Genomic DNA, 14,183 nt, shown 5'->3' on the forward strand with positions numbered 1-14,183 from the left:
TAAGATATTTAAGCTCACATCTTAGCAAACTTTGATCATGTGACCTGCGAAATAACTTTTCCCACTGAAAAAATTCCACTGGCCTATTTTCATTTTTGGATACCCCTTTCATTCTGCTTCCTTTGCCTATGGGCCTGCTGAATGGAAAGGTAGGATCTTTGTAAGCATTATGCATAAAACATGGACTCAAAGGCAACACATTTTGTTTCCACAAAAATATATTTAATAGGCTTGTTATATAAAATCAAACATTTAACATTTTCAACATTTTATCAATAATTCATATCCATCAATATCTAATGAGTACTTTATATTTTGAAAGATTACCTAAACTAAAAATTTATTTACATATTTATAACACATGTAAATATAACTGAACAGCTATTTCAACAAGTGTTGAAATTCACAGAATTGTAGAGATTTATAGGCTAGCTGTGCCATAAATTTGCCTGCAGTCAAATGTACTATGCTAGTTATGAACAGTGTCTTAATAACTACTAAACCAAAAGGCAAATAAGTTGGGAGGAAAATGCCAGCTTTTAAACTTCTGTGACAAACTCTTAGAAGATTAAAAAATAGATAAAGTCAATTTAATGACCAAGATTTCTTAATGAGTCCCTGATTGTCATTTTTGGCAGTTCAACCCAGTCGTTTAGGATGGCAACGTGCTATGCTGTTGGGAAGCGACTTCAGTCTTATCAGAACCATGTTACTAAATGCCCTAAGAGCCTTGGCCCAAAGGAAGGAAGTAACATTAGCAACTCTTGAGTATGGGTACACAACTTTCCCACACAGGCTGGAGCCTTTTACCTAAATTTATCCCTGAAATATTACAGGTCCTTCACCCTTTCATACCAAAAAAATATTTTCCCAACATGTTTTAAAACAGTTCTCTACAGCTGGGGGCAGGGAAGAGGCGTAACCCTATATATTATGTATAAAAATGTATCACAATAAAGGTTCCAAGTCCTGTTTTGTTTTGAACTACACAATGGTAATATTTAAACCATCCAATTCCAGACAATATTCCATACTACAGCAGTAAACACTTTTTAAATACTGCATACATTATCTCTTTCTCTGTTTTTTATAGAAAGGTACTACTATTGTGACAGTTTACCAACTGATCATTTCCTATTTAATATCTGGTTAAATGACATTTGTCTCCATCAAGAATATGCAAAGCAGTTTTCAGATATACAGAATTTAGAGTGTCATTGTTGGCCCTTAAAATGATAAACTCATTTTTTTCTCAATAAAATAATATTTTTAATAACAAAATACATGTAAAATTAGAATTTTATAATTTCCAAAAAGTAAGCTGCCTTTATTAACCAAAGTATTTGCAGTTTTTTAATCTGTGAAAATATTTTAAAGCCCTTATAAAACTTAAATTTTGTTTTTAAAAAATTAACTTAAAAATTCTTGCCATGTTGCTGGGCATACCACTGCTGTCTCTGCTTACGATTTTCCAACTCTGTGAGAAGAGCCTGTCTGTAGGCTTCATACATTTTAACAATCTGTTCCAGTTCTTTCATGAAAAGCAACTTTAGCATTCCCTGGTATGTGTCCAGGTCAGCCAGTTGAAAGAGTTCCCACTTCAGAATGTGGTCATATCTGTTTTAAAACACAATCAGACACATGTTCAAACCATATACATAAATATATATTTATATTAGTAAACTGGTCTATTTTATAAGTATCAATTTTACTATAATTAATAAACCATAAACTTCAATTAAATAACCAAGTTATTATCTGCTAGTTAAATACACTTTTTTAGGAAGAGGAAAAATCTGCTAATATTACTTCATTTCAATCTTAAAATATCTATTTTGTTCATCTTATATATCAGTTATTCTAATATTAACACTAGGTAATAGTGAACACTGATTTCAAATCACTGTCGTTCTGTAATTTTGAAGAACACATTTCATGCTGTTCTTAAGTTCATCCAAAGTTAACTGTCAGGAAGGTAAGCATACTTTAGATCACACTGTCCCTCAAAGAACAGTACAAAAAAATAGGCAAGATCATCTGTGTCATTAGTGTTGATAAAGCTTTTTGAGGTATACTGTTCACTGCAGCAAACAAGGAACTAAACAGGTAAACAAATGAAAAGGAATCATCATTTGTGGGCTGCGTAATCCTGAGGCTGAGTATACACTATTACAAACAATAAGAAACAGAAAAACTCAAGCCCAAAGGAAACAACAGCTCTTTTCAGAATGAGAATAAAGACTGTAGAAGACTGCAAGATATGGGAATGGACTCATGTAACTTTACATTTATATACATTTCAGAAGGCTTTAGTCCCTTTTCAATGGTAAGTACATCACATACTGAGACGAAGTATACAACAATCTACTAAAGTGGTAATTTACACTTTGCATTGAAAGGGACCTGAAGACAGCATTCTAATCCAATCATCTTATTTGAAACCTAAAGAGGTGTGTATGTATATACATGTGTGTGTGTGTATATATATATATATTGCAAAATTGTTCAGTGACTAACAGATCAGAAAGGTAGAAAACTATAGGGACCAAGATGTATGAGAGTAATAGTTGTGAATGATTAATACCTACTGAGACCAGAAAAAGAACTTGAACTAGAGCAAGGCATATACCTATATGTGTACCAGAATACCAGAAGCACAAAATCACAAGGTAAATATAGTTTGGACCCCAAATTTATTAATTTAATTAACTTAAGAGCACTGCAAATTTACTAACAGATAAACTTAGCAGAAAGCTTTATATTCTCTTTAGAGGGAAACTCCAACTGTTGGCCAAATTGGGAGACATACTACAAAAAATACTGAGTCTCCATGAAGAAACTATTTGCCAGCTATTTGCCAAACTGGAGAAATACTACAAAAAATATGGAGTCTCCAAGAAGAAACAGTTGTAAGGTGTTTCCTAGAACCTCTGCCATTCATGCAGCTTAAGATTTTACTTATTTGTTTGAAACAAATTCATAATGCCTAACAACAACAACAAAACCCCTTAATCTCCTGAAGTCTGAATTTCATAGCTAAGGGGCATTTCAGCAATGTCTACTGATTCAAGATGCTTAAATTGATGCCAGGTGAACTATAAGCATGATAAAGCTCATTTATCATCTGGATACTTTATAGCAAGAAAAAGAAGGGAGAAGAATAAATATGGTAATATTAGAAAATATCAAACTTGTTTTTAAGACATGTTTGGGCTTCCCTCGTGGCTCACGGCAACCCACTTAAATACTCTTGTCTAGGAAATCCAATGGACAGAAGAGCCTGGCAGGCTATAGTCTGCTGCTAACTCACTTCAGTCGTGTCCGACTCTGTGTGATCCCAGAGACAGCAGCCCACCAGGCTCCCCCGTCCCTGGGATTCTCCAGGCAAGAACACTGGAGTGGATTGCCGTTTCCTTCTCCAATACATGAAAGTGAAAAGTGAAAGTGAAGTCGCTCAGTCGTGTCCAACTCTTCGAGACCCCATGGACTGCAGCCTACCAGGCTCCCCCTGTCCATGGGATTTTCCAGGCAAGAGTACTAGAGTGGGGTGCCATTGCCTTCTCCAAGGCTATAGTCTATGGAGTTGTAAAAGAGTCATACCCAATTTTGCAACTAAACATCATCATTCTGTATACACATTCAAGTAGTTTTTATAAAGAAAAAAGCTTCAGATAACTTTCTGACTTCCCAGTCACAGTATTTGGCATCAAGAATAGGATTTTGTGTAGAAGCAAGAAAATTAGAGTATTTAGTGAAAATACTCTGGGAAGAGGAAAAAGCACTCTAAGGAAAACCATAAATGATAAAATTATGCAATCTGTCAATTTCCATTTCAAATCCTTGCCCCTACTGTTTCTGTAGTGACTTCCCTCTGCCTATGCCTGCTATTTAATTTTTTAAAGAAAAAAAAAATGTATGTAATTCCTATTCTTAATGAGCCAAATAACCTGCTTCAGTTTAACTTTTGGCCACTATACTCTGTACAGGTAAATCATTCAGAAAATAGGATGTAAACTATCCCAGTATCCTTTTCTTTTGCTATATTTTACCTACATCAGTATTCTATTCAAACAGTACTATAAATAACCTATATACACAAACAGCAATTGCTGTAATGCTACCAAAAAGCCTTGTTCACACTCCAGTGGATGCTGCCTTCAGGAGCCCAAAAAGTACTGCTATTCCAGGCCCCAGGTATGGTATATAGCCCAAGTTCCCTGTGCCTGTCTTATGTTTCAGTACACCCACTCTGCCTTTCCTCCTATACCCAGAAGTGAGTCAACAGTGACACTGCAGGATCATAGACACAGGAATAAAATAGAGTCTGTGCCACAAACTAGGGGACTGGGGTGCTGGGGGGCGGTAGGGGGCAGAGGGGTGGGGGCATGTCAGGAATAATGGAAAGTAAACATGTTCCTGATGTTCTTTTTCCTGTTAAAGATTAAATATTTTAATATTCTCCTGTAGTTCAGCTTGCTGACAATTACGTGATAAATTACAGACTTCTATGATCAAACTTAGAAACCTAACTTTACTAAACCCAATAAATAAATAGAATATTATCTGTTCTAAACCAGTTCTAGAAGTATATACAAACATTACTTTGGTAAGTTACTGTTAGAGATAGAATTAAAGCACTTTAGAAAGCTAGATGATGTCCATTGTTTGTTAAACAAGAAGAAGAAACAAGCTAAACCTCTTGGATGAGATAAGTAATTGATTCTCTATTATCTAATTCATAGATAACAACTCACCTTTTGTTGACAGATAATATTACCCACTTCTAATCCTCTTCAGAGACAAAAATTTAGTATCAACTAAAAGGTTTCTAGACCTCGTTTTTTATTTAATTCTTTTTTTTCTTTTCTTCTTTTTTTAACAATACTGTATTGGTTTTGCCATACATCAACATGAATCCACCACGGGTGTACATAAGTTCCCACTCCTGAACCCCCTTCCCACCTGCCTTCCCATACGATCCCTCTGGGTTATCCCAGTGCACCAAGCCGAAGCATCCTGTATCCTGCATCGAACCTAGACTGGCGATTCGTTTCTTATATGATATTATACATGTTTCAATGCCATTCTCCCAAATCATCCCGCCCTCTCCCTCTCCCAGAGTCAAAAAGTCTGTTCTGTACATCTGCGTCTCTTTTGCTGTCTCGCACAGACCTCTTGTTTTAAGCAGTAAACGAGTACTTGCTCCTTTACTGCTTAAACAGTACTTATAAATAAACTCTTCTCACTGGCCCATTCTGGGAAAGTTCTGATCTATTTGAAAAAAATTTAAGTGGTTAATTTCCTATAGTTTTATAGCTAGTTCAAAGAACCAGAGTTGAAAGACACTATAACCTTTGGAAGTCTTTTTTTTTTTTTTTCATAAGAACCAAAGCATTCCATTTCAGTACTATCTTTTTCCCCTCAAAAGGAAAGCTTTTTAGTTATTTCTAAAAATTGCTATAGAGCAGAAATAACAATATAGAAAGAATAACCGTGCTCAATCTTATCAACTCCCAGAAACAACAAATGTCAACAGGCATATATTCTTCCAAACTTATGGAAACAGAAATATATGTTCAAGTTATATATGACTTAGGATCAGCATATGAACAAAGGCTATACACAGCAGTAGATCAAGTGCCTTAAAGACTGAAAGAAGAGAGGGAAAAGGGGAAGACAAGTCTGCTATCTCTCCTCATCCCATTCCTACACTATATGGATTATAAGATAAAGAGGCTTCTGGAGGTGAGCTCAGACACCAAACCTTAACTTCTATGGATAAACATCTACAGAATTTCAAATCAATTGAAAACCAGACTTCTGACAAACACTGTTTATACTTTGTAGAATAATATCCATAATTAGAACCTATTTAAAAATTACACTTAACAAGGCATAAATTTGACTTACGGAGGGAAAAATGATCCTTTTAGACCAAAACTTTGAAATATCATCTTACCTCTGCATCAGGCCACATATCAACAGCCATGAATTTACAAACTGAGAAGGCAGAAATGGATGTAAGGGAATGTTTATGTTGGCCAAAAATAAATAATTCATAGTAAATGACCACCCCAACCAGTAACACTTGAAGAAGCTAAAGTTGAACAGTTCTATGAAGATCTACAAGACCTTCTAGAACTAATACCCAAAAAAGATGTCCTTTTCATTATAGAGGACTGGAATGCAAAAGTAGAAGTCAAGAAACTCCTGGAGTAACAGGCAAATTTGGCTTTGGAGTACAGAATGAAGCTGGGCAAAGGCTAATGGAGTTCTGCCAAGAGAATGCACTGGTCATAGCAAACACCCTCTCCCAACAACACAAGAGAAGACACACATGGACATCACCAGATGGTTGACAGCGAAATCAGACTGATTATTTCTTTGCAGCCAAAGATGGAGAAGCTCTATACAGTCAGCAAAAACAAGACCAGGAGCTGACTGTGGCTCAGATCATGAACTCCTTATTGCCAAATTCATACTGAAATTGAATAAAGTGGAGAAAACCACTAGACCATTCAGGTATGACCTAAATCAAATCCCTTATGACTATACAGTGGAAGTGAGAACTAGATTTAAGGGACTAGATCTGATAGAGTGCCTAATGAACTATATAGACGGAGGTTCGTGACACTGTATAGGAGACAGGAATCAAGACCATCCCCAAGAAAAAGAAATGCAAAAAAGCAAAACGGTTGTCTGAAGAGGTCTTACAAATAGCTGTGAAAAGAAGGGAGGCAAAAAGCAAAGGGGAATAGGAAAGATATACCCATTTGAATGCAGAGTTCCAAAGAATAGCAAGGAGAGATAAGAAAGCCTTCCTCAACGATCAATGCAAAGAAATAGATTAAAACAATAGAATGGGGAAGACTAGAGATCTCTTCAAGAAAATTAGAGATACCAAGGGAACATTTCATGCAAAGATGGGCTCAATAAAGGACAGAAATAGTAGGGACCTAACAGAAGCAGAAGATATTAAGAAGAGGTGGCAAGAATACACAAAAGAACTGTACAAAAAAGATCTTCATGACCCAGATAATCACCATGGTGTGATCACTCACCTAGAGCCAGACATCCGGGAATGTGAAGTCAAGTGGGCCTTTAGGAAGCATCACTATGACCAAAGCTAGTGGAAGTGATGGAATTCCAGTTGAACTATTTCAAATCCTGAAAGATGATGCTGTAAAGTGCTGCACTCACTATGCCAGCAAATTTGGAAAACTCAGCAGTGGCCACAGGACTGGAAAAGGTCAGTTTTCATTCTAATCCCAAAGAAAGGCAATGCTAAAGAATGCTCAAACTACCACACAATTGCACTCATCTCACACACTAGTAAAGTAATGCTCAAAATTCTCCAAGCCAGGCTTCAGCAATACGTGAACCATGAACTTCCAGAGTTCAAGCTGGTTTTAGAAAAGGCAGAGGAACCAGAGATCAAATTGCTAACATCCGCTGGATCATCGAAAAAGCAAGAGAGTTCCAGAAAAACATCTATTTCTGCTGTATTGACTGCCAAAGCCTTTGACTGTGTGGATCACAATAAACTGTGGAGAGAGTAAATTCAATAAACAATAAATTCTGAGAGAGATGGGAATACCAGACCACCTAACCTGCCTCCTGAGAAATCTGTATGTAGGTTAGGAAGCCACAGTTAGAACTGGACATGAAACAACAGACTGGTTCCAAATAGGAAAAGGAGTACATCAAGGCTGTATATTGTCACCCTGCTTATGTTATATGCAGAGTACATCATGAGAAACGCTGGGCTGGAGGAAGCACAAGCTGGAATTAAGATTGCTGGGAAAAATATCAATAACCTCAGATATGCAGATGACACTACCCTTATAGCAGAAAGCAAAGAAAAACTAAAGAGCCTGTTGATCAAAGTGAAAGAGGAGAGTGGAAAAGCTGGCTTAAAACTCAACATTCAGAAAACTAAGATCATGGCATCCAGTCCCATCACTTCATGGCAAATAGATGGAGAAACAGTGGAAACAGTGGCTGACTTTATTTTTCTGAGCTCCAAAATCACTGCAGATGGGGATTGCAGCCGCTTACTCCTTGGAAGAAAAGTTATGACCAACCTAGATAGCATATTCAAAAGCAGAGACATTACTCTGTCAACAAAGGTCCGTAGTCAAGGCTATGGTTTTTCCAGTGGTCACATATGGATGTGAGAGTTGCACTGTGAAGAAAGCTGAGCGCTGAAGAATTGATGCTTTTGAACTGTGGCGTTGGAGAAGACTCTTGAGAGTCCCTTGGACTGCAGGGAGATCCAATCAGTCCATTCTGAAGGAGAGCAGCCCTGGGATTTCTTTGGAAGGACGGATGCTAAAGCTGAAACTCCAGTACTTTGGCCACCTCATGCGAAGAGTTGACTCACTGGAAAAGACTCTGATGCTGGGAGGGATTGGGGGCAGGAGGAAAAGGGGACGACAGAGGATGAGATGGCTGGATGGCATCACTGACTCGATGGATGTGAGTCTGAGTGAACTCCGGGAGTTGGTGATGGACAGGCAGGCCTGGTGTGCTGCGATTCATGGGGTCGCAAAGAATCAGACACGACTGAGCGACTGAACTGAACTGATATTGAACAGCGCCTCATGTGCTCAGTCACTTCAGTCACGTCCGAGTCTTTGGGACTCCATGGACCATAGTCCATTAGGCTTCTCTGTCCATGGAATTTTCCCGCAAGAATACTGGAATGGGTTGCTATGCCCTCCTCCAGGGGATCTTTCTGACCCAGGGATTGAACTCACATATCTTGCATCTCCTGCATCAGCAGGCAGATTCTTTACCACTGCACCACCTGGGAAGCGCTGAACATTGCCTACTATCCAACAAATATCCTCAATGAACCTAGCAAACTCATAGCCATCTTTAAAAACTAGCCCCATACATTTTCCTTCTGGGGCCAGCTTTCCTTGCTCACTCATAATAATGATAAACTACTACTAAGGCTTACTCAAGTCAGCTGCTGTACCATTTTGCATAAGGTAAATAAAATTACTATCCCCTATGTTTTAGTAGAGCAAAAACACTTAGAACTAAGTTCAGTAACTTGCCCAAGGCCACTCAGTTATTAGGTAGTGGAGACAGAAATCACACTTTCCTTCCAGTTTCCTTCCTGACTGATCTTAACCACTATCCTATACCTTTAGTACAAAAGTAACAGTCATCATTTACTAACAGTTCTTTTAATGTGCAAGACACTGTAACACATATTTTAGATGCATTATTTCACTGAATACTTAATAACCTTAAGAGTAGATACTATTACTATCTCCAATTAACAGAGGACAAAACCAAGTTAAGCACCCTGCCCAGAGTAACAAAGCTAGGGTATCAGTGAACACATATCATCGCATCCCAGAACCTGAGTCACCACACACAATATTTCCTCACCACCCTTGGTCCTGCTTGGTTTCACCTACGTACCTAGGACTTACCCAGGTCCTTCCTTTTATCACAAGGCATTGTATCACTTATTTGTAAGTTATCCAACCCATATAAGAATGGAAGCTTTTCACTGCATCTCTATGTAACAACCTAGGTCTGCACATTAACAGAAAGTGAAGATGCAATAAATGTTTGTAAAACTTCTATTTGTCATCAATGACTTTTAAACTTTATAAGCTGTGATATCTTTTTAAATAAAAAGCCCAATATCACTGAGAAAAAAACACAGTGCTGTATGGTTTAAGCAGCCCAGAGACTCCCCCAGCCTTCCACTCACCCCACAACAAAAACCTGTGCTGTAAATTCACTTACTTCACAGGGGCTCGAGCATAAACCTGAAGCCAGTCAGGAATTTCTGCAGTATGATAAGGATTTGCAGGTACCAGAAGGGACTGATTTCTTTCGGTTTGCTGTGGCTGGTATGTAACAGGAGGAGGTTGATCATACCGAGGTACACTAAGAAAACAGAATCAACGTTCATTAGGATAATGGCCCTAAATAAAACAAGAAGTATTAAGAATACTATTTGTTTTTCAAAGTGCCTCTTGCCCAAACTTCTACCACCTTTTTTTTTTTAACTATACATAGGGGAAGTAAAATTCACCTTCTCTTGGAAACTTATAGGTCATTAGTGATATATAGAGAAATTAAAAGATGCTTACTCCTTGGAAGGAAAGTTACGACCAACCTAGATAGCATATTCAAAAGCAGAGACATTACTCTGTCAAAAAAGGTCCATCTAGTCAAGGCTATGGTTTTTCCAGTGGTCATGTATGGATGTGAAAGTTGGACTGTGAAGAAGGCTGAGCGCCGAAGAATTGATGCTTTTGAACTGTGGTGTTGGAGAAGACTCTTGAGAGTCCCTTGGACTGCAAGGAGATCCAACCAGTCCATTCTAAAGGAGATTGGTCCTGGGTGTTCTTTGGAAGGACTAATGCTAAAGCTGAAACTCCAATATTTTGGCCACCTCATGCGAAGAGTTGATTCATTGGAAAAGACTCTGATGCTGGGAGGGATTGGGGGCAGGAGGAGAAGGGGACGACAGAGGATGAGATGGCTGGATGGCATCACTGACTCGATGGACAGGAGTTTGTGTGAACTCCGGGAGTTGGTGATGGACAGGGAGGCCTGGCATGCTGCAGTTCACGGGGTCTCAAACAGTCGGACACAACTGAGTGACTAAACTGAACTGAAGCTAATCTTTATATATTTTTAAGAGGTTTCTTCTGGCTGATAGTTATTCTTTTCAAGGGCAACTTCAAAGGAGGCTATAAAAAAATTCAGGGCTAAGTTATAACCTTTATAAGGAGGCTTAAAACTAGATTCATAAATTTTAGTAATAAATAACTAAGCAATTAGCTGTAAATTTATATTGGGAAAGGTGATAATTTTTCTCAAAGTAAGAATGGATATTTTCTTTCTCCTTTAAGTTGAAAGGGGGTATGGAATAGATGTTAAAATAGTAATGAATACTGTGCTTGAACTATCCACCTAACTATACCACTTCCTTTCCACTTTTACAACCTTACAAGAGCACAGGGAGTTAGAGCTGATTAGAGCCTGTTTTAAATCAGAGACTTTAAAATAAAAAAAGGCCACATTTTCAATTATTTCTAACAGCCTATATTTGCTGGGGGAAGGAGGGAAAACAGCAAGGTGGGGTGAGAGCTGTTCATAGGAAAATGCTAAGGAAAGCTTGAAGGTTCAAGGAACCACTTGAAGGTGAAAGACTGAATTCTGAGAGAGCAAACAGGCCTATTCCAGACTTGGAGACAAAACTGAAGAGCCTACTTCCAAACATAAACGTTTATGTGTATATCAGAAAAGGTCATTCCAGTACTAAACTAGGACTCAAGTGTAAGTATTGGATTACACTGTAGTAATGGCAACCCACTCCAGTGTTCTTGCCTGGAGAATCCCAGGGACGGGGGAGCCCGGTGGACTGCCGCCTATGGGGTCGCACAGAGTTGGACATGACTGAAGCGACTTAGCAGCAACAATTTAAAGATCAATGTGCAAATGGTACTGAATTTTATCTTCAACTCTTTCATAAATGGGTGCAAAGTAAAATATTCCTTGATAGCACAGTTGGACAGGAAAGAACATAAGTGGGAAAGAACTGAGGCTTTGAAGTTACAAGCTGTATGAATGTAGACGAATACTGCTTCTCTTCTCTAAACTTTAGCCTCCTGATTTGTAAAACTGGAATAAATTCATACCACAGATGACTGTTCTAAGGATTAAATGGCCTAGTATAATAAAGAGTTATGTATAAGGATTAGCATAATACAGACAATCAAATAGCTACTAATACTACCTACCTGAGATTAAAGATGTTTACTCTCTTTTTTGAAGTCTACAGAGCTGCTGAGAAAGGCAAACTGTAAAACTGCTTTGTAAACTATTAAATTCTACAATATAAGATTAATGATGACAAACAGAAAACTAAGCTCACTATACACTCAAACTTTTCTATGGACCAGAAAGTCTGCCATTCGGTAACATCAAACTGTAACCACATTTTGCTGTCTTTTTGTTTTTGGCAGGGAAGGGGGAGCATTTCTGTCATTTTCTATCACTTATTCATTCAACAAACATCTACCTGTGTGAATTTCTGTGTTTGGTGCTGGAGACACAGCAGTAAATAAGTGGGACTCATCCCTGCCCTTGGGTAAGAATTGTGATCAGGTGGGAGGGACAACTGACAAATCATCCCCATGTCACAGGCCTGAAAATGGAAGCCAAGGGGAGTAGCAGCAGCCTGCCTCAGAAGGTGGGGAGAGCAGACAGAGGGGACAGAGCCCAGCGAATGCAGAGTGGTGAATCTGGCTCTTCTGAAGGGACAACAACTTCACTTGTTCAATAAACACTGAATGAGTGCCACTAAATGGAATCACTGGGAAAAACCTGCTTTTCAAAGTTAAATTAATAAATCCAAACATGTAAAATGATTAAAACAACACAATAATGAGAAAGCTTAGTTTTCTGGGTGATAATATTAAAATGTTATTTTCAAAATAATTATAATGGTTCTAAAAAATGCAAAAGTATGCTCTAACCAAACATCTGTGCTATGCTAAATGATACTAAGCAACAGCTATCAACATGCTGATGATATTCTACCCATTTTTAATTTTACAGCTCAGTTCTTAAGAGCTCAATGTCGTTAACTGCAAACATTTACAATGTCATTACTAAACATTTTATGTACTTTGAAATCCAGTCTGTAATTTACATGTATAATGCATTTCAACTTGCATTAATCATATTTCAAGTGCTCAACAGCCATATCTGACAACTGGCTACAGAATTCAAAGGCTAGAAGTCTGGCTATCAATGATATCTACGGATAGGCCAGCATCAGTCAGAATAACCCAAAAGATCACTGGCTATATTTATCAAACAGATCTGAGATGTTCTGTATAGTTTCAATTTTTGCTTTCTTACCTGGCAACAGTTAACAAACAGAACATAAAATATCTGTAAACTGAATAAACAACAAGACATCATTATAATTCAAAAGTATATTCTATACATTCAAAGGTAGGTCTGTACTTTTAAAGAAATTTAAATGTAAAAAGATGAGTATTTTTATTTCAATCTCTGGGTATCTTTAATAAAAACATTCTGGCATATTAAAACAGAACCTAATCATAAGAATATTGATCCTGTTTTTGAGGTTTATTTTAAAAGTTTTTAAATTATTAAAGTCATTCATTACTAAACATAAATCCAGAAGCTGTGAAAGATAAAGTTTTAAATCAAACATCAGGACACCTTTCTCTTTGATGAAAATGTAAGTTCAAAATCTAACATTAGACAATCTCCAAACAAAAGGGTTAAAATAGTCAATACTCTACCTTGGAGCACAAGGATGCCTATATTGAGCCTTTTTATTTGTGTGATCTACATAATAGGTTCCAAATTCTGATGACTCAACTCGTTCCCATCCTGGAGGAAGTCCTTCTCGCTCAAGAGGATGGCTCCAGTGAGTTGTATTTGTGTTGTGATCTATGTAATATTTCCTCCCTCTCATTGTCCAGTCCACAGACCAGCCAGGAGGAAGGGGTAAATCTTCAGAACCATGGTTAGCTAAATTTCCTAATGATGTAGCAGCAACTCTCCCAATACCTGAGAAGAAAAAGAGAAGAGACAGAACAATGATTATAGCTAAAAGATACACCATATGAAAAACTCCAAACTATCCAAATTATAGTCTCCCATTAAAAACCATGATTTTTACTGTTACAAATAAAATTTTTCTTAAAACTAGTCAATGTTACTGTTATTTAATTACAAAAGGAGAAAAAAAACTACCATCTATGTAATTAGGCTCTTTTGGTTGATGCTTCCATCACCAGACCATACAAACATTTAATTACTAATAAAGCTAATTAAGCATGTATACTGCTAAAGGAAAGTGAGGAAAAGAACAATTCATCTCATTCAAGAGTTAAGATTTGACATTTAATCTAAAACAGCAAAAATGAACTTGTAAAACTATTCCTAGTTTGTAATTTCTTAAAAATAGTATGGCTAAAAAATAATAATCTGTATGTACCATAAAACTATTAAGGAATTTTACCAAGTATAAGGTAAACATACAAAATCAATTAAATATTTCTATATTAATAACAGAAAATAAATTATACCACTTGTAATAGCTCCAAAACTTTAAATATTTACATATCAATCTAACAAAAAATTGCTCTGTACACTGACAA

General features: G+C 37.2%; 1 protein-coding gene across 1 annotated transcript in view; it reads right to left on the minus strand.

Moving 5' to 3' along the window:
• Positions 1-200: 200 nt before the first annotated feature.
• Positions 201-14,183, minus strand: part of SAV1 (salvador family WW domain containing protein 1) — a 28,526-nt gene continuing 14,543 nt past the window's right edge. Inside the window, exons 3-5 of the mRNA XM_004010517.5 lie at positions 13,320-13,590; positions 9,772-9,915; positions 201-1,617 (exon numbers count right to left, since the gene is read on the minus strand). Coding sequence (XP_004010566.1) covers positions 1,416-1,617; positions 9,772-9,915; positions 13,320-13,590 — 617 coding nt within the window. The 3' untranslated portion in view covers positions 201-1,415. The remainder of the gene's footprint in view (positions 1,618-9,771; positions 9,916-13,319; positions 13,591-14,183) is intronic.

The sequence above is a fragment of the Ovis aries genome, chromosome 7 (assembly GCF_016772045.2).
Source record: "Ovis aries strain OAR_USU_Benz2616 breed Rambouillet chromosome 7, ARS-UI_Ramb_v3.0, whole genome shotgun sequence".
NCBI classification, from domain to species: Eukaryota; Metazoa; Chordata; class Mammalia; order Artiodactyla; family Bovidae; genus Ovis; species Ovis aries.